This window comes from Ailuropoda melanoleuca, chromosome 14 (assembly GCF_002007445.2).
Source record: "Ailuropoda melanoleuca isolate Jingjing chromosome 14, ASM200744v2, whole genome shotgun sequence".
Classification (NCBI taxonomy): domain Eukaryota; kingdom Metazoa; phylum Chordata; class Mammalia; order Carnivora; family Ursidae; genus Ailuropoda; species Ailuropoda melanoleuca.
The window spans coordinates 60,205,391-60,231,952 of NC_048231.1; the positions used below are offsets into that span (position 1 = coordinate 60,205,391).

Consider the following 26,562-nt stretch of genomic DNA (forward strand, 5'->3'; position numbering starts at 1 on the left):
CATCGTTATTCAGTGTTTATATCTAGAATGTCTGAAAAGTCAACATGTACACATATAGAGCCAGTCCCCTAGCCCAGGATGCCTGGGTTCATCACTCCTTAGCTTTGCCCCTCATTAGCCCTCCGACCTCCAGCAGGTTACTTCAGCTCTGGTCCTATGTTTCATTATCAGTAAAATTGAGATCATGCTAGAAATAGAATGCACCTCTCATGATTATTTTGAGGACTGAGAGTTAATACAGTACTTTGGACAGTGCACGAATAGAGTAAGTGAAATGTAATGCTTAGCTATTTTTATCCGGTCACTTTAGGAGAATCTGCAAAACATCTAATCAAAACCTTTATTACACAGTCCTATTTTTGCTATGTTCTATAACACATTTTACAAATTTTCACTTTTTATGCCCCGCTTCCTAACGACAAATTGCATAACAACAAAATCCGACCTCTCCACACCAGCTATTTTCTGTCCCCCATACCATCCCAGCTCAGAATTCACCCAGAAGATAATGAATGAACAGAAGCTGCCTCGTTTGTTTGTTGTTGTAAACTAAGTAATACGCAGCCTAATTCAGTTTAACTAGATCCAGATGCTGTCTCGGGCAGCCAGGCGGGGAGGGGGAAGGCGGTGCGCCGACAGAGTACAGACTGGCCAGAGGAAGCCACACCCGACGCCTGCTCTGTCCGGCACCCGCGACCGCGACCACAAGTCAGAGGCAGCGGCGGCGGGCAGCTGGGGCTGGGGGCAGCGACCGGAAGTGTGGGCCGCCGGGGGCGGGGAAAGGAGGCGAAACCGGGAGCCCCCGGCGGGCGGCCTATCAGAAGCGACGGTCCCAGCGGAGAGGGCGGAAGAGATGGGATGTAGTTCCGGACGCGGCCGCGCCGCCATCTGTCACCTCAGCTCCGGGAGCAGCAGCCCGTCGCCCCATCCCCGCCGCCTGTCTCCTCGGCGGAGGCTGCTTCCCAGTCCTGCCACCTGTCTGCCCTCTTCTTGTCGCTGGTTTCTGTTCCAACATGGATCTGGTCGGAGTGGCATCGCCTGAGCCCGGGCCCGCAGCGCCCTGGGGACCCAGCAAGGTGAGTGGCGGTCGGAGCTGACGCACCTGCCTTGGTCACCCGGGCTGGTCCTTCCGAAAGGCCCGGAGAAGGTGGCAGGCGACTCGGGAAATTCTGAGCGGGACTCTAGCGACCTCGGAAGGTGGGGACGGGTGGCGGGACTGCAGGGGTGGGATGGGCTAGTGGCCACTGTCGGCGGTTTGGGCTCTCTTTAGTTCTGCGCCTTGATTTCTGAACCTCCGTAGCAGATATTTGGGCAGGGCTGGCTTCGAGACTCTGACGTTTGAGGGAAATCAGCACGATCTTGTTTTTCACGGGCCAAGTGAGTCAGCCGAATAACACACAGAAAGCCCGACGGAGAGGTCATTTTGGCAGCTGTTTCCTTAACTTGACAAATGCGGTTATCCGACTGAGGCAGTTTTCTGTTTTTGAAGGAGTAAAAGGTAAGTCCAGGCGTACCTCCCTCCCCCAGGCTAATATTCGGGTGTACACTACGTACTGTAAAAAAACGGTTATGAGTTCTCATTAACGTTTAAAGCTTTTTCCTCTAATGACCAGCTGTTACGTTTATTTCACATTTGGTTTCTGGTTTTCAGACTGCTCTTTTGCATCATCAGAAGGATGAAAAGACTCTTCTACCGCTGTATTGAGGGTTTGCTTGAAAGCAAGAGAAAGCAACATCAATTAGGATGTTGTGTTTCTCAAATTAAGGTTGGAAAGAATCCAACTTTTATAGCTTCCTAATAGTTTTTCACATGCTGTCACGGAATATTTGTTCCGTTTAAACGGTCCCTCGTTTTATTAAATCTTTAGGCTAGGCCTTAACAGAGAAAAGAGAAATAATTGGCTATTAAAAGGAACTTATGAAAGTTTAATTAAAGTTAATTTTATGAAAGTTCTCATACAACTGTAGGGAGAATTTAAGATAATCCATTGGCAGATGTGGTTATATCTACGTGTTATTTTGTGTTATTTCTTCTATTAAGCCTTGTTTACAAGGCCAAGATGAGTAGACACAAAAAGACAAAATCAGTAGCCAGATACTAACAAATGTATGCTTTACATGTTAAATTCCTCCAGTTAAGTGCCCAAAGGCCAATAAAAATGTCTAATGAGACAAACATTGGTCAGGATACCTAATGTCAGAACAAATTTCACTTACAAAGCTAATTCAGTAATAAAATATTTGTTATCAGTTGTATTTTCATTTAAGTATGCATCATCAGAAATGTAAAATTTCATTTTCATCATTCAAAAAAAAAATAGTACTGGAGTTTATTGATGTTCTGGGAAGACAGCATTTTCACAGTCCAAGCAATTAGATGCTACAAGTATCTCTTAATCCTTTCCTTCTCTAACCTCTTGGAAGACCTAAGTGATTATCAAAGGCTTCGTGGAGGAGATGGAGATTTGAGGAAGGTCTTGAAAAATGGGAAGAATGTCAAAGACCAGCAGTTCTGAAACTTTTTTGGTCAGGACTAATTTATACTCAAAAAATCTTTGAGGATATCTATTGATATTTGTCATATCGGAAATTAAAACTGAGATATTGAAAAAAATTTTATTAAATGATTTAAAAACCATTATATGTTAATATAAATAACATTTTATACATAACCCCCCATTTTCCAAAACAACAACAAAAAAATAGTGGTGTAGTATTGTTTTGCATTTTTGCAAATCTCTTTAATGTCTGATTTTTTTTTTAAGAGTTTATTTATTTTTTTGAGAGAGATATGAGAGAGAAAATGAGCTGGGGGAGGGACAGAGAGGGAGGAAGAAGCAGGCTCGGGTCTCCATCCCAGGACCCCAGGATCATGACCTGAGCCAAAGGCAAATGCTTAACCAACTGAGACACCCAGGTGCCCCTAATGTCTGATTTAATAGCAGACCTTTTTTGTCTGTTGTGTATGTTTTATTTGAAGTATATGAAAAAAATCCATCCTCATAGATGCATAGATTATAGCAGATATAATCAAAGATGGCCAATAAAAGCATAGTAGATGTTCTGAGGACAAACTGAACTAATCTCTAAAAATGCACATTTATATCCTAAACCTACTACCTTAGAAAATTTTGGAAAATGCGAGAATATTCAAATACACATTCCACAAGCCATCAGAGTTCTGTTATCAGATCTGTTGTAGACTGGAAAACTCCACTCTACGCTCTTGAGAGAATAAGACTGGAAAAGACAGAGAATGTCTTAGTACAAAATAATTTTTGATCTCACCGACACCCTGAAAGGGTTTTGGGGACCCCTCCCCCAGGGTCATGGGGTAGCTAGTTATAAAATGCCAAACTGCTATTATGGATAAAGAATTTTAGTGGATATTCCAAGAATGGAGGATTGCCAAACTGTAGGCAGAAGTGAGGAAATGTATAGCTCTGTTGGAAAGAGAACTGTAAAAAATGAATTCATGGTACTCCTCAAAACTGTCAAGGTCATCAAAAACAAAGTCTGAGAAACTCAGCCAAAAGGGGCCTAAAGAGGCATGATGACTGGATGTTATATGGTATGCTGGATAGATAGGATCCAGAAGTGGGAAAGGACGTTACAGAAAAACTAAGGAAATATGAATAAAGTGTGGACTTTAGTTAATATATAAATATGAGTTCATTAATTATGGAAAATATACAATACCAACACAGGGGAAACTGGGTATGCGATATTTGGGAACTCTGCTATCTTTGCTGTTTTTCTATAATTCTAAAACTAACATTAAAAGTTTAAAAAAAATTGGTGTTGTATAGACCCAGATGATGTTTTCCAGAGGCCCTTGTCTTGAGAGGTAAAATTGCCCGCTTAAATATTCTACCCGAATTGTATCTTTTAGTTGCATTGGCAGAAAAGAGACCTTCCTGTGGGTTATGATTCTCTTAACTTGCTTTAAGATGAAGAGTGAATTTTTGTTATTATGTGCCTCCTTCATATTAACTGTTTTTTATTTACTTGATTCTTCCCCACAGTTGTCTGCAGGACGAGCAGCTAGGGGTGCATCTTTAGGAGATGTAAGGAGAGGGAGATAAGTTCCCTCTAATCTGCAGCCAGCCTGGTATTGAAGAAAGTGGTAGTAGTAAAGAACTCCAAGGAGCAGAGTTCAGTGTTGGGTTTTCCAGAGGAGAGGAAAACAGGTCAGGTCTCAGAGGTCTTCAGCAAACAGGAAAGAAACAATCAAGGAGCTGGTTATGGGCTTGATAGATGTCATTTCAAGCAGAATAACTAAGTGGGAAGGATTGTGTGGGGTTTCCCATCAGATCTTTATGCTGTGGGGAGATTATGCTGATGAAGGGAATAGTGGGAAATGACATTGGATGGTGAAGGTGGAGCCAGATTATGGAGGGCTTTTTTCCTACTTATCTCCTTAAATTTATTATCATTATTTTTAACATTTAACAAAGTTTCTCTCTTCACAAAGAGTGTTTTTGATTTATTGAGGAGTTACAAGGTGATAACAGAGGATTCCTCTATATACATCCTGTGGTGCCCATTCATAGGAGGGGCTCCTCGTAAATTTTCTGAGGCCCCTGAGATGGTGAACCTCATGGAGGATTGCCCCCTGTCTGGCAGCTGTCTCTCACACAGCCCAAAAATTTTTATGGAGGGCTTTTGACTGCTGGTTTGAGGAATTTGTATTTGACTTAAAAGTGTGGAAGTTGGCAGCCTTTGTTACTTTATTTACTTTTACCAGTGCAAGTTGCTCCGGTGTGAGTCGGCCCAGCTGAGCTGGTCAGCAAAGGTACAAGGAAGGGGAAGTACAGCTCCAGAGCCCAAGGCTCCAAAGAAGCAAGATCAGTAGGACTGGGTGATAAGGATATCTTGGTGCTCTCAGGGGTCTCTATGTGTTTCCCTTTCTGGTTCCATCTGTCTTGGATGTAGGTCAGTCTCTGACTGAAAATAACAGTCACTGCCTGTCAATTTTGCCTCTTCTGAGAAATTGTCAGCTAATACTTCATTTAACATCTTAGTAAAATTAAGTGACTGCTGGCAAACAACTGGAAGCACCAGAAGTGGCTGGCCAAAGGGGCCAACATCAAGATGGAGAAAGGGATGTTAGAATAGTAGGGGTGTAGAAAGGCATCAGACCTCTGCAGCCTGGGGACAGCCTGGCAGTTCGTGAAATATTTCCAGTGTTTCTTTTCAGCACATGTTATTCAGTGAATACGTGAGTGCCTCTTTATATCTGAAGCTCTGTGCTGGGCTCTGAGAATGAAAAGGCCCTGTCCTTCAAGGGGCTCATGTTGTATTGTGGTTGATACATTAACTAATACAGTCACTGGTCCTGCACTTAATAGTATTTGCACAGTGGTATGGGAGCACAAAGGCAAGGCTTTCATTTCGTCTGATGAAATTGAGAGAGCCTTAGGGAGTTGGTGATGCTTAATTTGGGAAAATAGAGGAGGAAGAAAATCCGCTGAGAGAAGAACATGTGTGAAGGCATGAAGGGATAAAAGTATGCCACAATTAACGTATAGTTTTTGTTATTAGAGCATAAGGTACGTAAGGGCTGAGATTGGAAAGATAAAGTAGGTCAAATTGTGAAAGGCATTCGTTGTTGAGGAATTTGGATTTCATAGTATAGGCAGGATTGAGGTTTGCTTCTCATATTTCCAGAACAAGGTGATTAGGGAAGCAGTATAGCAAAATGCTGAGGGCAGCCCCTTAAGTTCTGCTGCCTTGGTTCAAATCTCAGCACTTCCATTTACAGTGTTATCTTGAGTTAAAAACCTTTCTGTGTCTGTTTCTAAGTCTATAAAATGGGGATGATATTATAACTATGCAGTAGTTGTGGGTCTCAGATAATCTATGCAAATTTATGTATATTAGGCAAGTGATTCAAATATAGTGAATATTCCAGTGTTGTCTGTTATTCTATTGTCATTGCAAACTGTGGTTGACAGATCTGATTTAGAGAATATAGCCATTTGCCTTTTGGAACCTGGACTTTGAAACTGATCAGACCAGACATTTCTGGGCTAGGGGGCAGCATTATGTATTCTACCTAGAGGATTCAGAAAGAAGTCAGCTGGAGTCATTAGCCAAAAGGTAGCTATATTCTCCAGATTAGAGAGAACTTCAAGATTCTAGACCTCAAAATCCTCACCAGGAGAGTACTCCAATGCACTTGAAGATCTGAGTGGATGAAAATCACACCAGACCTTGAGAAAGCCTTTCTTGTTTTTTCCACATCTGGCTTTATGTGAGGCTGGAATAATTGTGCAGTAGGCTAGTACAGGTATGTGCTGGGGGCTGGGGGCTGGGTGCATCTCATTAATCTCAGGATGAGACTAGATAAAACTTGATTCTGACTCACTTAGGCATAAATATAGTTATCATTTATCACCCTTAAGAGCTTCATCCTAACAACCTGAACCAAGTAAATTCCTGAGCCTCAATGCTATGGAACCTGAGCAAGGATGGTAGGCCAGCTAGAGGACCTGAACTTGACCTAAAAGTTTTGTGGCTAAAACAGTTATCATCATATGCTATATTCTAAATTCTAAATTAGACACTCAGCAGTAGTTAAGGAATGAGTTTGGACTTTATCCTAAAGGCAGTGGGAAACATTAAAACAATCAAGAGCTGTAAGTAAGGAAGCCGAACTAATCAAATCTTCATTTTAGAAAAGCTGTTGTGCTATGGTGTGGAAAATGGAAACAAGCAGGACTGGAAACAGAAAGATTAATTGGGACTCTCTGAGTAGAGTAACCCAGTGATGGGAGGGTGATACCTTGGAGTATAATCTCAGAAGGGAGATAGAGAAAGCTGGGAGAGAGATTGAAGAGAGATTTAGATGTATTATTCAATATTAGTGGTCTTAATCACTAGGCTATCAAATGTAATCATTTGCTGCTGCTAAGTGAAGCTTGCCCCCTCAAAAATTAGGAGTTGTGAAATAAACTTATGGTTTATATTTCAAGAGGGCTGAGGTAGTGATGTCATTGAAGAGGGCCAACTGGCTGATTGTCCAAGAAGAGTCTCACAGAATATTGCTTTGTCGTAGTGGTATTGTTTAAAGGCTGTGTCTCAGCTTCTAAAGTTCAGAAATGTAGTTTCTATTGTTTGTCATTGTTATTTTTGTTTTAACATATTCCCAGATGTCTTGAGAGGGGCTGACATACACTTACACATGTAGAAGACTTACTCCTTAAATTAGAAGGAGGTGTACCTTCTAAGTGGGTTTCGAATTGTGCCAGTTGGTGTAATCTGTTCCTAAAAGAGAACCTACAGGGGCATCTGGCTGGCTCAGTTGGTAGAGCATGCAACTCTTGGTCTCGGGGTTGTGAGTTCCAGCCCTACTTTGGGTGTAGAGATTACTTAAAAATAAAATCTTTGGGGGAAAAAAAAAGAGAGAATCTACACGGTAAACCAGATTAAAAGCAGATTATTTTGTGAGCGTGGAATCAGAACAAGAGTGGTTGCGTGAACTCATCAGGTAGTGGGGTGGTGCTGTATGTGGGGTGATGCTGTATATACAGGAGCCTAATGTTCCTCCTCAGCTAAAAAGAAACAGGTTGGAAAGTGCTTTTGACAGATTTAGTTTACATTTATCCTTGATTAGATTTGAGCTGGGAGATATTTTTACCTTTTTTTTTCTTAGAGATTTATTTTATTTATTTGAGAGAGAGAGAGAGAGATCACAGGAGCACCCGTGTAAGCCATGGTAGAGGGGTGGGGCAGCAGGAGAGGGAGAGCAATCTGAGGCAGCCTCCCACGCTGAGCATGGAGCCTGATGCGCTCAGTCCCATAATCCCAAGATCACTGCTCGAGGCGAAATCAAGAGTCAGATGCTTAACTGACTGAGCTACCAAGGCACCCCGAAATTTTTACTTTTAAGATGATTTCTCTAAGTAGGTAATTATTTATTTTGGGTTAATTTTTTAATTCTCAAAAGATAACCGTATTTTCAAGTTTGGAAGTTACTTTAATTTCACAATTATGAATTAACCCTTCCCTTTTCTTTAAATAGTGTCCGTGGGCTACCCCTCAAAACACAATATCTTGTTCCTTGGCTGACGTAATGAGTGAACAGCTAGCTAAAGAATTGCAGTTAGAAGAAGAAGCTGCCACTTTCCCTGAAGTTGCGTAAGTAAAATTAATAAAAAATCTATTTTTGTCTAGCAGCTTATTATAAAAGTTTTAGGATTTGATTAGTGATTGTCCTGGCCAGTGATTAAGAAACACATTTTGAAAAGCAGTGTGGTAGGAAGAGCACCGTACCGTTTTGGTCCTGATTCTCTGATTAGTTGTCAATACTATCTTGGGCAAACCACTCTGTTCCTCTGGGTTTTAGTTACTACAACTGTTGAACCACATGATCTCCAAATTAGCAAATAGTGAAGTAGGATACAGTTTGGATCATATGTTTATATTTTATTTTTTCATCCATGTTATCTCTCCAGAACACAGAACAAATGAGGTTTGAATCTCAGTTTAGATTTTATTATAGCCCCTTTAGCTTTTCTCTTGCAGCTTTCTTAATCCTAGTTGGTGCTCTCCCAAGTGCCTGACATTGGTCAGAGGGCCGCTGGATGGAAAATGATTGATGCTATCAAGTTTTTCCCATTGCTTCTTCAGTACAATTTGTAACAGTAAAAAGGACACTCTCTTCTCTTATAATTGGTAGCATCTGTTTACGCAAGCACGTTATTTTAGTTTATGTTGCCTTATTTTGAATAGTGTCGCTGAAGGACCATTTATTACTGGAGAAAATAGTGATACTTCCAGCGACCTAATGCTGGCTCAGATGCTGCAGATGGAATTTGACAGAGAATATGACGCACAGCTTAGGCGTGAAGAAAAAAAATTCAATGGAGATAGCAAAGGTACTGTGACCTTATGATGACACCTCCATTGGGTGGCAGGAAATGCTTGAAGCATGCTCCTAAATAAATCTTCACCTATTTTTGCCTTTTTAAGTTTCCATTTCCTTTGAAAATTATCGAAAAGTGCATCCTTACGAAGACAGTGATAGCTCTGAGGATGAGGTTGACTGGCAAGACACCTGTGATGATCCCTACATACCAGGTATCAGTGCTTTTATTTTCTGGGGATGGGGGTAGGGCAGGGACAGAGGAAGACTAAGTTTTCCAATGGATCTTTGTATTTTATATTTATCTTTGAATCTCTTTTGGTAATTTACTGTTAGATTCAAATCTCTTTTCAGACAGTATTGAATGCAGCAATTTAGTCTTTGCTACTTTTACATAAACTTGGCTTGTCTTAATCGCCTTTAGCAAAACCAGTTCCTACTCCCAAAAAGGGTTTTATTGGAAAAGGAAAAGACATCACCACCAAACATGATGAAGTAGTATGTGGGAGAAAGAATACAGCCAGAATGGAAAATGTAAGTTACAGGAAGTATTATCTCTGAATCAAGAGTTTTATTGGTATAAGTTAAAAACATGGGATTCTAAATACAATATCTTATCAAGTCTACTTCCTTAAAATTTTTTTAATTAATTAACGAATAAAAAAATAAATACAATATCTTAAATTTCTAAAAATACCGTTCATAAAGGTATTGTAGATGATATTATAGCAGTACCATGAAAACTCAGCCACTAATGAGAATGTACCTCAGAATAAAATTCTACAATATTAAGAAAATTGGTTTGATTTGCATGGATTCTAAAATTAAGAAATAGTTCTTATGAAAGTAGCATATTTATTTTTCAGCATATTACTTTCCAGTAGCACCCCCTACCCAAGAAACAGAGACCAGTGGTGATTGGGGGATAGAAATGGGAGAGAGAAATACTTTCTACTATATACCCTTTTCTGTTTGTTGAATTTTTTAATCTTGTGACCCAACTACCCCTGCAAAATCAGAAATAAAATGTAATTTTAAAAAAATCAAAAAAGAAAAATTAGCACTCTTCCTCCTTTATAAGTCTTGTGGTTAATAGAAAATGTTTAGACTTTAGAACACAAATACTTGTTAAGTAAACTTATTTATTTACAATTTTTTAAATGCTTTATTTTTTGAAGTAATCTCTACACCCAGTGCGGGGCTCGAACTCTTGACCCCGAGATCAGGAGTCACGTGCTCCACTGACTGAGCCAGCCAGGCACCCCTATACTTATTATTAAATTCTAGAAATAGTCCAGATCTGACTCGAACAACCCTCTCCAGCAGAACTTTATGTGATAATAGAGATGTTCTATATCCATGTTAACAAATAGTAACTGTATTTGGCAATTGAGCACTTGAAATTTGGATGATGCAACCAAGGAGCTGAATTTTCAATTTAATTTTAATTGATTTAACTTTAAATACCTACATGTGGCTAGTGGCCACCATATTGGACAGTCAGTTCTAGAACATAATTGTCATGGTGTGGGCATAGCTTGCTATATTAACCCACTCCTCAAAAATAATTAATTATAAGATTGTATTTCTTTGGTAAGATTTGGGGTAGCCTTCAAAATACAATGTGTTCTTTGTCTAATGTAAAAGCCAGGTGCAGAGCATATGCTGAAATACCTTAGTTTTTAGATGTGATTCGGTATTTACTGTGCTTTTCTTAAATAGCCTTGCTCTCCTTTCTGTTGGGTTTTTTAGTGTGTTATTTTATTTTTTTCTCTGTAATACTTAAGCGTTCTGCTTTTTTAGCCTAATCATCAGCTGAGTAAGAAACCTGTTCCAAGTAAAGACTGACCTTGCTTTTTTGTTATTACCATCTTTAAAATTACCATTTTAAAGTATTCAGATGCTAATTTTTTTCTTCTTTTTGGCAGTTTGCACCTGAGTTTCAGGTAGGAGATGGAATTGGAATGGATTTAAAACTATCAAACCATGTTTTCAATGCTTTAAAACAACATGCCTACTCAGAAGAACGTCGAAGTGCCCGCCTCCATGAGAAAAAGGAGCATTCTACTGCAGTAAGTATTCTTACATTTTTTTCTTTGATGCAAAGTTCATATTAGAAAACTTCATATTAGTGGAAGAACAAAACAAAACTTCATGTCAGAACTGACATTTAGTGGTCATAACTCATTTGAATATGAATGTTTTAAGACTTTAAAAAATAATTTCTTGTTCTGACATAATAACTTAATTTCTGATGTTTTACATTAGCGAAGATGGTATCTGATATCTTGAGAATAAAATAATTTTAAAACTTTAGGAAGAAGAACTAGTAGTAACTGCACTAGCAGAGCTATTTAAACTTTGAAGATAAAGTAAGGTTTTGACTGAGTGTCTGGTTTTTAATAGTTCTTTTAGATACTCACTTTCAAAGCCATTGGAGTTAGAGTTATGGAAGTGAATTGTATTTTGACAACACTCTTTTAAGAGCCTGTTATATATACATCTAGGTAAATTAAATCATAAAGGTAAAATGAAGTATATATTTTGAATATATTAGATACTAGAAATGTCTCAGAAAATGTTTTGTTATTACCATTTTCATTTATAGCGCTTTATCTTTTGCAGGAAAAAGCAGTTGATCCTAAGACACGTTTACTTATGTATAAAATGGTCAACTCTGGAATGTTGGAGACAATCACTGGCTGTATTAGTACAGGAAAGGAATCTGTTGTCTTTCATGCATATGGCGGGAGGTAAATGAGCAAAATGTAGTACCGTTGTGTCAAAATCTTAACCCCTTCTCCCCGTATAAATGGATTTACACAAAATCAGTGCCACCTGGCAAGCAGAATAATGTAAAAAGTGTTGTAGAAAGTCTAGATAATGTAAGGATGTACAAAGAAAAACAATCATCCTAATCTCACCATCCGGAGATAACCATTAATCAATTTGTGTAGACTCCTTCAGTCTTTTTTCTATGCATATATTATTTTCTACATTATTAGAATACTATATTGTATCATACAGGCTGCTGTATGTGACAGAGCAAAATTTGCAGCTGGGTTTGTCTCAGAACCCATGGTCTTTACACTGTGAAGTCCTTTAGCACCAGGTTGAGATGGATATGCTTAGATCAGTTACTGATTTTTGCTCTTGTAACTCTGATCCTTTAAGAAATATCGGCTAAATAATGTGCATCATTTAAGGAAATATCTTCTAAAGATCTTATGCTATTTAGATCTTACCCACTTCACTTTTGTTACAAGGGCTTAGGTGAGTAAAAAGTGGCATGAGTAAAGGAGATATTTTTTAAAGTGGAGCCTGTTTAGAGAACATGTTTAAGCCAGGAATGTGAAATCATCTGGTCACTTACCATTGAAGTCAACCAGCAAGGCTTACTACCTTAGCGATTCCTTTACCTCAATAATGCTTACAGACAAAAATGTTAAAATAGATTCCAGAATTATTCTAGCTCTTTTAAGGTCGAAGGTATTTACTGTGTACTTAAGGGGATTCAGACAACTACTGGTTAAGTCCTTGCCTTTGGTTTTCTTAATTAGTCTCCCTTTCTAGATGAGACATACATGTGTAATCGTATAGCAAATTGTACTGTTAAGTTTTAAAAAGAGAAGGATAAAAATGAATGTTAGGATAAAATAGCTCAACATTTTTCAAGCTATGTGATCTGGAGCAATTTACTAAACTTTTTTAAAACAGTGACCCTTTTTACCTCATAGGATTTTGTGGTGATAAATGAGATCATATTTGATAATGACTGGTATATAGTAATCTTAATAAATATTTATTTTTTCCTTACTTTAAGCTTTGTCACCCTCTTCCCAAATTTCCTTTAAGGGTTCCCTAAGACCAGGCAAATATAACTTAATGGCAGAAATTAAAATGAGAAATTACTCATGGTAGAAATGAAAACTCTACAGAAAGGATTAAAATGGAAAGTAGCCTTTATCTTATCAACTCTCATCTCACAGATCTTTTCTTCAACTGTTAACAGTTTTTAATTTAGTCTCCCAGGAATTTTTTTGCACATATCCCTTAATTTGTTTATACAAAAGAGATTATATTCTCTGTTCAGATCTTAGTTTTTCTTTCTTTTTTTTTTTTTTTTAAAGATTTTATTTATTTATTTGACAGAGACAGACAGCCAGCGAGAGAGAACACAAGCAGGGGGAGTGGGAGAGGAAGAAGCAGGCTCCCAGTGGAGAAGCCTGATGTGGGACTCGATTCCGCAACGCCGGGATCACGCCCTGAGCAGAAGGCAGACGCTTAACGACTGCGCCACCCAGGCGCCCCAGATCTTAGTTTTTCAGTTAATAGGTCTTTCCAAGTGTATAGCACCCCATTTTTATAGTAGCACATTCCATTATGTTAATGAGCTTATGGCATCGCCAAGAGGAGAACATTATAGCAGTAACTGTTACGGTTGATAAAAGATAATTACATAATAGAGTACACAGATAGGAATACCTTGTACATCTGCTTTGGTGTCTTTTTGCAAATATACGCTTAAGCTAAATTCTAGCTTTGAAATTACTGGGACAAAGACTGTAAGCACTCTTTTTCCTTTTTGTTAAATAGTGGAAGACCTCAATGAATGGAGAGTACCAGCTGGCTGTTGTAGCAAGCAGAATGTCTTGCTTTCTTTTATTTATTAAAAATCTAAAAAAATTTCTTATATGTCACACCAAAGGTCAGAAATCTTTAATTTGTGTTTATCTTTTAATTTTAATGATAGGGCAAATGTAGTTTTCCCTAGGAGCTAGTCTGATCTACACGTTGTTGTACATTCTATAAATGTCAGTAGATACTGACAGATTGCCCTCTGAGAAGGTTAACTAACTTATGCAGCTGTATGAACCTGTTTCCCTCATTCTCATTAATGTTTATTAGCATTATCCAACTTAATTTTTTTTGTCATTGTAAAAGATGAAAAGTACCATTTCGATATTTTGGTGTGCATTTATTTGTGATTAAGGTTGTACATTTTTTCCAAGGGCTTTATTGGCCATTTGTATTCGTTTGTCTTGTCAACTGCCTTGTTTATCCTTTATCCATTTTCCGTTATGCTTAATGATACTTTGATATAATGAATGATCTCTCTTTCTTTCTGGTGGAATTGGTATTGTAATCTGTACTTGGACATTTGTAATTTAGCAAGACTAGAGAGCATTTGGTTTTCTACAAGTTTTCTAAAAGTAAATGCTTTTAAAAGTTTGCTAGTTTTCTATGCTATGTAACAAATTACCACAGATTTAGCATCTTTTTTTTTTTTTTTTTTAAAGATTTTTATTTATTTATTTGACAGAGATAGAGACAGCCAGCGAGAGAGGGAACACAAGCAGGGGGAGTGGGAGAGGAAGAAGCAGGCTCATAGAGGAAGAGCCTGATGTGGGGCTTGATCCCATAATGCCGGGATCACGCCCTGAGCCGAAGGCAGACGCTTAACCGCTGTGCCACCCAGGCGCCCCCAGATTTAGCATCTTAAACAACACTCATTTATTATCTCATAGTTTCTGTTGATCGGAAGTTTGAGTGGGCGTGGCTGAGCTGCTCAGGGTCTCACAGGGCTGTAGTCTGGGTGTTGGCTGGGTTGCATTCCTTTATGAAGCTTGGGGTCCTCTTCTCGGTGGTTCAGTTCACTGCCACCCTAGGACTGCGGTCTCTGCTTTCTTGTTGACTGTCAGGTGGGGGCCACGCTCAACTTCTAGAGGTCCCTGCAGGTCCTGGTCATGGTCCCCTTTCATGCATCAGGTCACTTCTTCAAACCTGGCAGGAGAATCTCTCCCTCCAGTCTGCTAAGACTGAGTCTTAGACATTGGAATGTAATCCTGGGAATGACTATACCATCACCTTTGCCATACCATGTAAGCTAATCAAAGGAGTGTCTGTTCCACCCACACTCGAGGTGAAGGAACTGGAAAGAGTGTGTACTCCAGAGACTGGGATCTTGGGGGCCATCTTGGGACTCTACCTACCATAAAGCTGTCTGGTTTCTATCACTTTCAGGTTGGCCAAGTAATCAACAGTTATCGGAATAGTAACTTGTGCTTTATCCCTGAGTTAATAGAATGTACTTCCTTCCCACCCCAACCCCCTTCCAAAACAGTAATAAATAAGCAAAAAACATCAGATACGTGTTATAGTAGTTAAAATATGGTGATTAAAGTAGTTAAAATATGGTCATAGCAACTGGTTGACTACTTTCTATTAGTAGGACAGGAAAACATTTCTGAGAAAATGACATTTAAGCTAAGATTTGAATGATACATCTAGGGTACAGTGTAAAGATCAGGTGGAAAAACATTCTAGACTAGAGAACAGCTAGTGCTTATGCCTTAAGACAGGCACAAACTTGGTGTTTCTGAGAGCCTCTGAGAAAGCCAGTACACTGGGAGCACAGTTGTGACGGGGAGAGAGGAGGCCGGAGAAGTAAGCAGAGCTTAGATTAGGTAGGACTCTGTAAGCCAGGGGAAGGAGCCTGCTCTTTAACTGTAGTGGGAGCCAAAGCTGTGATTTGGTTTTTGTTTTGAGAGATTACTCAGACTGCTGTATGAAAAATGAATTACAGGAGAGGTAAGAGAAGAAGCAGTAAGGTCAGGTAAAAAGTTATTGTACTAGTTTAAATAAGAAAGAACAGTGGCTTGGACTGAGGAGGTGCAGTGAAAATAAAGACTAGGAGAGACCATAGGGATGCGCTTTGCAGGGAAGAGTCAACAGTGTGTGCTGTTGGATTGGGTGGGTGTGAGAGGGTACGTTCTTGGCTAGAGCAGCTGGATGGTGCCATTTACTGAGATGAGAGTGTGAAGAAAGGCAGGTTTAAGGTGCAATTAATAAGAATTTTGTTTAGGACATGTTAAGTTTGAGATGCCTGCTAGATACCCAAGGCATGTCAAGTAGGGATCAGGTAAATGAGCCTTAAGTTCTGGAGAGTTGGGACTGAGGGTAGAAATGTGGGAGTTATCTCTATATAGATGATATTTTTTTAAAAGATTTTATTCATTTATTTATTTATTTATTTGAGAGAGAGAGCACAAGTAGGAGGGAGGTCAGAGAGAGAGAGGAAGAGTGGGGAGCCTGACGTAGGGCTCAATCCCAGGACCCTGGGATCATGATCTGAGCTGAAGGCAGATGCTTAACCGACTGAGCCACCCAGGCACCCCTGTATAAGATGATATTTAAAGCCATGGGACTATGGGGCACCTGAATGGCGCGGTTGGTTGAATGTCTGCCTTCAGCTTAGGTCATGATCCCCGAATCCTGCGATCAAGCCCCGCTTTGGGCTCCTTGCTCAGGAGGGAGCCTCCTTCTCCCCCTCCCCACCTCCTCGTGCTCTTTCTCACTAACTCTCGGTTAGCCATTGTTCTGGTTCTGTTTTAGTTGCCACCTGTATCATGAAGCCTTGTCTGGCCTCCCCAATCCAAAGGGACCTGTCCTATTCATGGACTTGTTTTATGCTCTCCTGCCCCTCCTTGCATATTCACAGGGCATGGACCCGTTTACTCACCTTTTTATGTGTTAGAAGTGAAAGAGACATTTTAAAAAGCTGTTCTGTTTTGTTGCTTATTGAATTTTGCCAGTAAACCATCCCAGGTGGACTGTAGCCTATTTTTAAGTATGTATGTCTTCATTGTTCCTCAAGTTTGATTTGATAGTCATTAAGTGAAGATTATATTATGGTTTGTTGAAAACTGGTCGACAATTTATTTGAAAGTGTTTTATTTAAAAAACCAAATCCTAAGGTTTTATTAAGACCCAAAACCTAAAAGCTTAAAAAACCACCAAAGCTTGACATTCTGAGAGAAGATAGATGTACTTTGTATCATAGAATTTTTATTTTGAAATTGTTTTACTTGGGAGCTGGCAACTTACACTCGCTTAATTTTTTTTCTTCCACTTAGCATGGAGGATGAAAAGGAAGATAGTAAAGTTATACCTACAGAATGTGCCATCAAGGTATTTAAAACAACCCTTAATGAGTTTAAGAATCGTGACAAATATATTAAAGATGATTTCAGGTTTAAAGATCGCTTCAGTAAACTAAATCCACGTAAGATCATCCGCATGTGGGCAGAAAAAGAAATGCACAATCTCACAAGGTAAAGAAAATCATTGTGCTAGAAGTTATCTAGGGTTATTACCTTTTTGTATTAGGCGTACTAGCCAGGCAAAAAAATCCATCCTTTCTTTTAAACTGATTTGTGGAAATTATGGAAGGCCTCGAAATTCTAGAGTTCAGTGAGGCTTTCTATAAGAAAATATTTCCTGGGTATAACCTGAATTCATACTTTTAGGATGAATAAGTCATTTTCTTTTTTCTTTCCTCAGTAAAGTTTGAGGGAAAAAAAGTCATTTTCTGCCTAAGACATTTTCTCATATGTCTACATGCTGCCATTGCTCAGCTGCCAGTTAGGCTTATCATAAGTAATGATTTGTTTTTTTGTTTCAGAAAATGTTTATTATATCTAATGTTGTTAATTTGGTGGGGGCAGTCTGACCAAATTGCATTTTGCTTTAATTTATTAGACTTGGTTCTTAATTCTCTTAAGCAGAATTTATCAAGGAATTTATCAACCAAGTAGTATAGTAATAATCTTTGTCAATAAACCTTCCATATCTTTATTAAATGCTTAATTTTTGTTCTAAAGATATTTGCGTTTAAATGTAATTATATCCATATTTATTAGTTGCAAAATTCTAATTAGTAGGATTTGTAAATAGAATAACTTTCTAAGAGGTCTTGCTGCCCTTCCATCTCTTTTCCATACTTTTGAGATCTCATCCTTGCCTTTCTTAAAATTCTTCAACAGCTTCCATAGTCTTTAGTGTAAAGTTCAGAGGCCTTCTCTGATGTGGAGGCCACCTGTCTCTGTAACCTCAACCCACATTGCCCCTTCCTCCAACTCAAGATCCAGCTATGTTGATTGACATACATTCCCCAAATGGACACTCTTGAATGCTTCTGTGCATTTCCACAATCTGCTTCCAGCCCTATACCAGCATTTCCCCCACACTGTCTTCATTTGGCTAATTCCTGTTCACCCACTTCTTATACTAAGCCTTCCTTGATGCTGCGTGCTCCGTAGCTCCTACCCACACCCCTTCCAGTGCATGTGCCACATGACACTGTGATTGTCTCCTCACCTATCCGTGCCTGCCGGAAGTCCATGGCTCTGTAAGGGTAGAGACTGGGTTTTACTATCTCTTGTTAGGTAGTTGTTGAATAGGTAAAATATTCTCTCCTTCTGATTTTTACATTCTTAATTATTTCTTTCTGTGTAGAATGCAGAGAGCTGGAATTCCTTGTCCAACAGTTGTACTACTCAAGAAACACATTCTGGTTATGTCTTTTATTGGCCATGATCAAGTTCCAGCCCCTAAATTAAAAGAAGTAAAGCTCAGTAGTGAAGAAATGAAAGAAGCCTACTACCAAACTCTTCATGTGAGTTGTGCTTTTTAAAGCGTTCATATACCAACTTTTAAAAATATTTTGCCTAAACATTAAAAAATCTCCTAAAATAGTACTATTTTAAGTTCATGTAACAAGGACAAACTGAAGTTTGTGATGAATATTAACATTGAAGAGTTGTCTTTACATCAGTATGCTATTGTCTTGAGTCACTTAAGAAAAATCATAGAGCTAAGGAACTCGTGAAGCCTCATTGGTTAGCTTTAGTGACATGGAAGCGTGAAGCTCTTATTCACAAAACCATCTATTAAATAAGAGTGGACATTTCCGTATTTGGCAGATGTCATGCCTCATTAGTTTGTATGCCTTCATAAATGTCCTAGCTCTTAACAGCTAAGAAAATGCCTGTCGTTGGGAAGTTGGCAGGGAGCAGATTTAGTTTCATTATAAGAGTGATGGTAAAAACTGAAGATGGGAGGAAGTGGTCTCTCGTATGTGCACAGGTCTTAGAGTTGGGAGGCACACGTCAGGCATCTTGAAGTCATTTATGCTTCAGGGCAGGAACTGAATTCCGTCAGGTCCTTCCAGCTTAAGAAAATGTTACTAAAACTGTTATTCCTCTGTAGTTTTGTTTGTTTAAGTAGACTGTACCCCCGACTTGGGGCTTGAACTCATGAGCCCAAGATCCAGGGTCACATGTTCTACCAAGCAGGCCAGCAAGGCGCCCTGCCTCTGTAGTTGTTTTGATTGAATAGCAGAGAAGCCTCTATGCTTTTTATGTAGTCTATACATAAAGCGCTCACATCCTGCAGTAGCTGATGTGAATATGAAAGTGTTATCCAAATAATTTTTTAAGATAGGGGTAGGGAGATAATTCAACTTTCTCTGCTTCCAATAGGAAAACCTGAAAAGGAAAGTCAAGTTCATTTTTCTGGCTTCGTTGGGCAGTGGGGTGACTGGGGAAGAGATGAAGTAGTGATACACTCTTTCTATTTGATTCTATGAAGCCTGAAAAATAAAACATTAATACTGATACCTGCCATAAGAAATCAATAATGAATATATAATGCCACTTAATTTGTAAGACTATCTCTTCCATACTATGTCTGGCAGGAAGTACTTTTTACCTTGTATAAAAAGGTGAAAAATTTTTTTCACCCACTTTATAAAGGGAAGTGGCTTTTAGATCCTTTGGTTAGTGACCATAACATGGCTGCTTTCATACCCTTTGGGGAACCAGGTCTGCCCTTTGGTCTCCTGATCTCATTGCTGTCACATAGACAGGGAAATAGAGTGTCATACTCATCCCCTTCCATTGTCTCAGTGTTTCCCCCTAAAAACAAAAAGAGCTCAGTTTTAGACCGTACATTGCTTTTTCTGGAAAGTATTGGTTGGCATAGACATTTTAGTGCATAGGTAAATTAGAATTGTTGCTCACGTCCTAAGTGTCTGCCTTGCCTCCTCACAGTTGATGCAGCAGTTATACAATGAATGTACGCTTGTCCATGCCGACCTCAGTGAGTATAACATGCTGTGGCATGCCGGGAAGGTGAGAGCACATTTTGTTAATGTTCACACAAAATGACTTGATGTAAATTACTGAATGTATACTGAACATATGCTCTACATTTAAATAGGTCTGGTTGATTGACGTCAGTCAGTCTGTAGAACCAACCCATCCTCATGGCCTGGAGTTCTTGTTCCGTGACTGTAGGAATGTCTCACAGGTGGGCATGTAAACTAATATGTATTTTTATAGGCTATAACAGATTCAGATATTTTCCTCATTCCTAAGAAAAGTAAGATGATCATATTCTTAGAAATTGAAGGAAGGGTTTGGTTACTGACGGCTTTTGAGATAAAGATACAAAGATCAGTTTGTCAGTTTTCATTTTCAACAATAAGCTGATTGTATGCCTCGCATTTGAGCTATTAAATTTAATTTGCAAGGGAGTGAGTTTTTATTTTGACTGCAGATATTTAAGCAGTCAAGTAGACATTTAATACGTGCATAATGCTTTGAGTGAAGCTGGTATTAGCAAGCCTGTATGCTTACTGCCATTGTTATTACCATTAAAAGGAGAATAGTCTTAGTGGTACTGTGTCTGATCGCTGATTTTTATTAGGTAAACAATTTTAGGGAAGGTAAAACTCCATAATCACAGAGTTGGGTCACATTTGTTTGCTATTTCTAAAGGAAATTAATTGTTAGCAGTAGATTCAGGTAAGGATGGTCTTTCTAAATGATAGAATAACTTCATATTGGAAATAATTTCTGAACCTACTTGAAGATTTTAATTCATGGGATTTAGTGAATATTTTGAGTCTACACATTTAAAGCATTGCCACCCAGTTTTATACATGTACCGCTCATTTATAGCTGTAGAAGGTGCCTTGTGACAAATCCAGAAGGCAGCACGGATGTGTTCAAGAGGACAAATAGCAAGTAGAACCTGAGCAGCGTAGTTAAACTTGAAATGAGAAAAATCTTTGGTTTAAAAATGACAGAAGGAATTCACTGGTATCTTGTTTACAAGTATACTATTCTCTTGTTTTTTGTTTTCAAGAGAATTGTGCTATAATATCTCCTACTGACTTATATTTCTTTTCTAGTTTTTCCAGAAAGGAGGAGTAAAGGAAGCCCTTGGTGAACGAGAACTCTTTAATGCTGTTTCAGGCTTAAACATTTCAGCAGATAATGAGGCTGATTTCTTAGCTGAGGTAAATGTTGTGTGCCTGTTATTCACCATGCTAATGGAAAGCTGGATGGAGTAGATAGTAGAAACCCAAAGCTCATTTTAGTCTTTTTTTTTTTTTTTAAGATTTTATTTATTTATTTTAGAGAGAGAGCGATTGGGGGGTGGGGCAGAGGGAGAGGCAGAAAGAGAGACTCTCTAGCAGACTCCACACCCAGTGCGGAATGTAATGGGGGGCTGGATCCCATGACCCTGAGATCATGACCTGAGCCAAAACCAAGAGTTGGATGCTTAACCAATTGAGCCACCTAGGCACCCCTCATTTTATTCCTTTATCCCCTCAAAAGCAAAATTAGAGATTTTTCTTTCCTTGAGATGTTTTCGGTCCTTTCCAGACTTAAAACCTAGGATAGACATGAAGCAAAACACTTCTTCAAGGAGTTCACAGTTCAGTTAAGATGGACAAATAACACCACTTCCAGTGTACTCCTGTTGCCTCTGCATATGAATGAGGAAGTGGGCTCGTGAATACTGTGGGTGATACAGAAAGGAGTAACACACAGTCCCTGCCTTTAACTGAATATAGAAAGTTAGCCATGGTCATCCTCAGAAATACCCAGTCATTACAATGTGGATCTACAGAACTATTAAAAACAAACAAACAAAGCCTTCCAACAGAAAAGTTCTCTTAAAATTGAACAAAAACCAAAAAGTGAAATAGCAGCTAATTATTCCCAACAGTATACCAAAGCAGAGAATGATTATAGAGTCTGTTCCAGAACTCCTCAGTATGATTTGATTTGGCCAAGCTGTGGTGGAACCTAAGGGCAGAGGAGAAGTCACTAGCACAGTACAGTTTCCCAGTGAGTAGGTGTTACTACTGTTGTGGAACCAACATTGGAATCTCCTTTTTCTTGTTCCCTGAAAGCTTTATAGGGCACACAGTAAGTAAAATATGCAATCCTAGTTGCTAGATTGATGAAGACACTAAATATTGACTTTGATAATACAATCGAGTAAAAAACATACACGTATGCATCACCCTGCAGTGCATGTCTGTGAGACACTATAATGTGTGTCACATGTTGTAATTCTTTTTTTTTTTTAAGATTTTATTTATTTATTTGATGGACAGCGAGAGAGGGAACACAAGCAGGGGGAGTGGGAGAGGGAGAAGCAGACTCCCCGCTGAGCAGCGAGCCTGATGCGGGGCTCGATCCCAGGACCCTGGGATCATGACCTGAGCCGGAGGCAGACGCTTAATGACTGAGCCACGCAGGCGCCCCCACATGTTGTAATTCTAATTCAAGGCCAGTGTCCTTGGGAATCACCTAGTTTTAAGAGAGTGAAAATGCTGGTTCAGTCTGAAGTATAGATTCTGTGAAGTAAGATTTTGACAAATGGATTCAATGTATTAATTTTGTAGATAGAAGCTTTGGAGAAAATGAATGAAGATCATGTTCAGAAGAATGGAAGGAAAGCTGCTTCATTTTTGAAAGATGATGGAGGTCCGCAAGTCCTATATGATGAATAGCACGAACACCCACTGCTTTCATTGTTAACACAGTGGTGATTGTCAGCTGCCAATGGCAAATGAAGTTATGGGTGACTTGAAATACCAAAACCTAGGGAGTGTACAATGGTGCTTCTGTGCTTTTTTCCCCCCTTGTAACCCATATGCCAGATGTGTGGAATTTGTAGCTCAGCGTTGGGAGAATAAAATGTCACTACCTCTCATCTTATGAACAGGATAAAACAATTCTTTAACAGGTATAGGTTATCTAGCTGAAATCAACCTGATTTTACAGGATTTGTGTTATAAAATGTTTTGATGAGAATTTTTGAAACTTAAAAAGGTAACATTTCCAAACATGGGAGGAAAGGACAGGTGTGTTTACAAGGGAGGTTTTTATTAAAACATACTTGCCCTTTTCACCTCCCTGTTTTGTGTTACATCTTTCCTCAAATATATTATTGGCCTAAAATTAGCCCTTCTTAGTTTTTTTTTTCAGATTGTGACCATGATTCTAAAGGAAAATTTCTTCTCTTTAGTAGGTGACATAAGTGGAAATTTGGTTTTAAAATGACTGACAGAAATAGAAATTTATTGGTACATCATGAATATGAACTGATTTTTTCTTTTCCATACTCATATCCAAGACAGGGCATCACAGATCTCTGAAAGAGAAAAATATATAAGAACTTCTTAACTATTCAAAGTTTTTAAATTTAACTTTCAGTTTTTCTACATTTAGGTGAAGTGGTTAGGATAGAATCATGGTGCAGCTGCTTTGCATTTATAGTGAAAATGTAAATTGTCTGGAAGGATGCAATATAATAACCATGTTTGACATATTTTAATGAAGTCAGTTAAACAAAATTCAGTACATTTCATTCAAACTATATACTTAATTGATTTTGAGAGAAATAGAGCAATCTAATTAGAAATATTAAATAATCACATGATGAAAAGTATGTATAAAACAACTTGGGTACCAAATTAACCCAAGTAATTTGAACTACTGGCCTCTCTTCATAATTTTTAGTATTGGCCGGATGTCACTTCTTAAATAAAGCAAGCACTGTAGTGGAAAAGTACATTGGCTTTGTTAGGGTTGAAGTTCATTAACTAATGTAATCATTCCTCCTATTACTGAAGTCAGATTGACTTTAGAGACCTAGACTTTCTGCTACTAATAACCCAAACTTCCTGTCTGGTACTGGAAAGTAACAATTTGAAACATCATTTACACTTGAAAGCTTCTTTAACATTATCTTAAAATGCCAAATATGTTCTTTCTAGAAAAATATTTATTTTTGTTTCTGTTATATAGTTTTTAACCACATTTCAGAGAAGTATGATTTTGGATAGATACTCATTACATTTCTGAAATGTTCACTATGAAACAAGGATTTAGATGACTGGTGATTATTGGCTTTACAGAAATTTCAGAGAACTGATTTTAAAAACCATGAACCATTTAAAAAAAATTTTTGTTTTGTTTTCTGACATACTCTTTTGGCAAAGAGCAGCAAACCATTGCTGTGTGGCATTCTTGGAGTGTGCTGTGAACATGCTTTTTAAGATATTAAATACCAAGAAAGCATTTTAGAATTGGTTCTTTGTGTGGTTTCTTACTGTTCTTTATGTTAACTTATGTCGTGGCACCAAGTTACCCCTTCTGTATAAAATTAAGTAGTGCCATCTTAAGTAGCTTTTTCCCATTCAACTTCTCATATTTAGATTTAAATAAATGACCTACTTCACATTACAATAAGTTTTTCTCTTGTGCATCAGAGAGTAAATATTTCACTTAAGGGAAGAAGAAAGTGGGAAGTGTTGGTTTGCTAAGTAAAGACTCAAAATAGGAATGGGACAGAACCACAATTTGGAAATAAGGATATTTTGCTTCACTTTATTGGAAGTAGATACATGAATATCTCTAAATTACAGAAATAATGTAGAGGATTTTTATATCAACAAAATAAGTCTTTGCATTTCCTTTTTATAAAAAGTCAACTTTTCTGCTTAAGAAAGTAAGACATGCATGCTCATTGGAATTGAAATATTACAGGAATTCAGAAATGCTAAAGTTCCTTATATTCCAGAAACCATTGTTCATAGTGTGGCATGCATCCCTGCCAATTTTTTTCTCCTTCAGCATATGTTATTATTTTAAAATACCTGAACAGAAAGCAGGATGCAGTGAGGCAGCAGCTGATGGTGAAATGTTGGTTATGGTAGACCCCTAAGGAAGATGAAGGACATGTAGTCCCTAAGATATGTTAGAGGCAGGACATTTTTTGCTGCTCATTTAGGCTACCAGCATCAGAAGAGACTGGTATCTGTACCTTCCGAGATTCTGAGCCGTTTCCCAGTACTTTAGAAATTGGGGGTGAAGGGCACCTGGCTGGCTCGGTAGAGCATGCGGCCCTTGATCTCGGGGTTGTGAGTTCTTAAAAAGATTGCTTAAATAAACTTTAAAAAAAAAAAAAGAAAAATTGGGGTGTGAAAGCTCGTCTGCTTTTATTTTCAAACCTCAATACTTAGTATTTTGAGGATAGGTATTTTCTGTGGGAGTTTTGTATGGGTTACATGCAAAATTAAAGAATGGTTAAGTTTTCAAAGTTCATGTTTGGAAACCTCAGTTTACTCATTTGAAAGCCTCTTGTTTTTATTTTTTTATTTCCTATTTGTTTCTCAATTCAGAAATATTAAAAGGGTATATTTGGGAACAGCATTACTTTTGCTATCCTGGTCTATCCAGCTTTTCCCCAAACATAGCTTTTTAGGAGTTAAGATCAAATATAAGGTAGAAAGGTAAGAAAGTAGCATATGAAGGGGGATGGTGGGGTATTCGACACAGAATAAATGAATGAGCTACTACTTACAGCTCTGAACTTTATCTTTCTAATGCCTTTTGGGGCAGAAAGAACACATAATCAAATAGAAGACAGAAAATCATAAGAACAGTATCTGGGTAAAGCATCAAATGAGTCAAAATTTTTGAAAAATCTGGAAAACATCGAAAAGGTTTGAAAGTTGAATTTGAAGAAGAAACAAGTCCATTGCTCATAGTATTAGTATATTGCTAGTAAGTAATAAAAACTCATGAATTTCATTTTTTTGAATTGTATCATATTTGGAAAATGGTAAAACATTGGACAGAGGAATTGAAGCCTCCCCCCCACCCCTCAGTTCATATGTTGCCTCCTTAACCCCTAATGTACAACTGTATTCAGAAATAGGGCTTTTCAGGAGGTTAAGTGAGGAGGTTTAAGGAGGCTTTTCGTAACAGTTCAGTGAAGTCATCAGGGCTTTAATCCAATAGGACTGGTCTCCTTAGAAGAAGAGGGAGAGACACCAGTTTGCTCCCTACACAAGAACAGAGGAAAAGCCACATGAGGACACTGAGAAGGCAGCTGTCTCTACCCCAAGGAGAGAGGCCTCATCAGACACCCAGCTGTGCTGGCACTTTGATCTTGGACTTCCAGCCTCCAGAACTGTGAGAAAATACATTTGTTTTTGAAATCATCCAGTCTGTAGTATTTTGTAAGAATAGTGCAAGTAGGCTGATACAAACCTAAGGTAGATATTAAGATTTTTTTGGTGGGCATCCTACTTCAACTGATTTAAGAATTTTGCTTGGACAACATATATCCAACAAATATTCCCAATTTGGGAAAATTGCAGGTGAGATGGTGGGAACATTGCCCATGATCGAGGAGGAATGATGGAGAATGGGAAGCTATCTGCAGGGGCCACTCCAGGACCACTTTTAAAAAGAAGAAGCTATATAAAAGTGAGTTGCACATACAGAATTAATCATTAAAATGTTACTATCACTTGAGCATGCATGAATTTCTAAAAACCCGTTAAGCAGGCTTATTAAGAATGGGGAAATACAAGAGGTAGGATTTTGGACTCCTGCTGTTCTCTCCCACCCTCATCCAATAAACTAGAAGAATGCAGACGACATGGTGTGGTAACTTTCGTTAAGATTAGCTGTTGAGCAACCTAGTAGCCAATCATTGTCAAATCAGGTTCAGGAGACTCAAGACTCTCCTGTCAC

At 38.5% G+C, this 26,562-nt stretch overlaps 1 protein-coding gene across 4 annotated transcripts; it reads left to right on the forward strand.

Moving 5' to 3' along the window:
* The first annotated feature begins 744 nt into the window (after nucleotides 1-744).
* Nucleotides 745-25,120, forward strand: RIOK3 (RIO kinase 3). 4 transcript variants are annotated; one of them, XM_019796463.2, is made up of 14 exons: nucleotides 746-1,076; nucleotides 1,301-1,498; nucleotides 8,027-8,142; nucleotides 8,737-8,882; nucleotides 8,977-9,084; nucleotides 9,294-9,403; nucleotides 10,798-10,941; nucleotides 11,495-11,622; nucleotides 16,786-16,983; nucleotides 18,167-18,326; nucleotides 19,762-19,842; nucleotides 19,931-20,020; nucleotides 20,907-21,014; nucleotides 22,416-25,120. In XM_019796463.2, exons 3-14 carry the CDS (start codon nucleotides 8,078-8,080, stop codon nucleotides 22,521-22,523), a joined length of 1,446 nt encoding a protein of 481 aa, XP_019652022.1. In that variant the 5' UTR covers nucleotides 746-1,076; nucleotides 1,301-1,498; nucleotides 8,027-8,077; the 3' UTR covers nucleotides 22,524-25,120. The 4 variants fall into 4 exon arrangements, with proteins under 4 accessions (XP_002912703.1, XP_019652022.1, XP_019652023.1 ...); XM_019796464.2 differs by having other exon boundaries at nucleotides 1,304-1,498; XM_034642233.1 differs by having other exon boundaries at nucleotides 1,379-1,498.
* Nucleotides 25,121-26,562: the final 1,442 nt, after the last annotated feature.

Coding starts and splice junctions, on each gene's coding strand:
- RIOK3 (XM_002912657.4), top strand. CDS start 1,014: ATGGATCTGGTCGGAGTGGCATCGCCTGAGCCCGGGCCCGCAGCGCCC. Junction 18,327..19,761: donor CCTACTACCAAACTCTTCAT/GTGAGTTGTGCT, acceptor GCCTCCTCACAG/TTGATGCAGCAGTTATACAA. Junction 20,021..20,906: donor ACTGTAGGAATGTCTCACAG/GTGGGCATGTAA, acceptor TTTCTTTTCTAG/TTTTTCCAGAAAGGAGGAGT.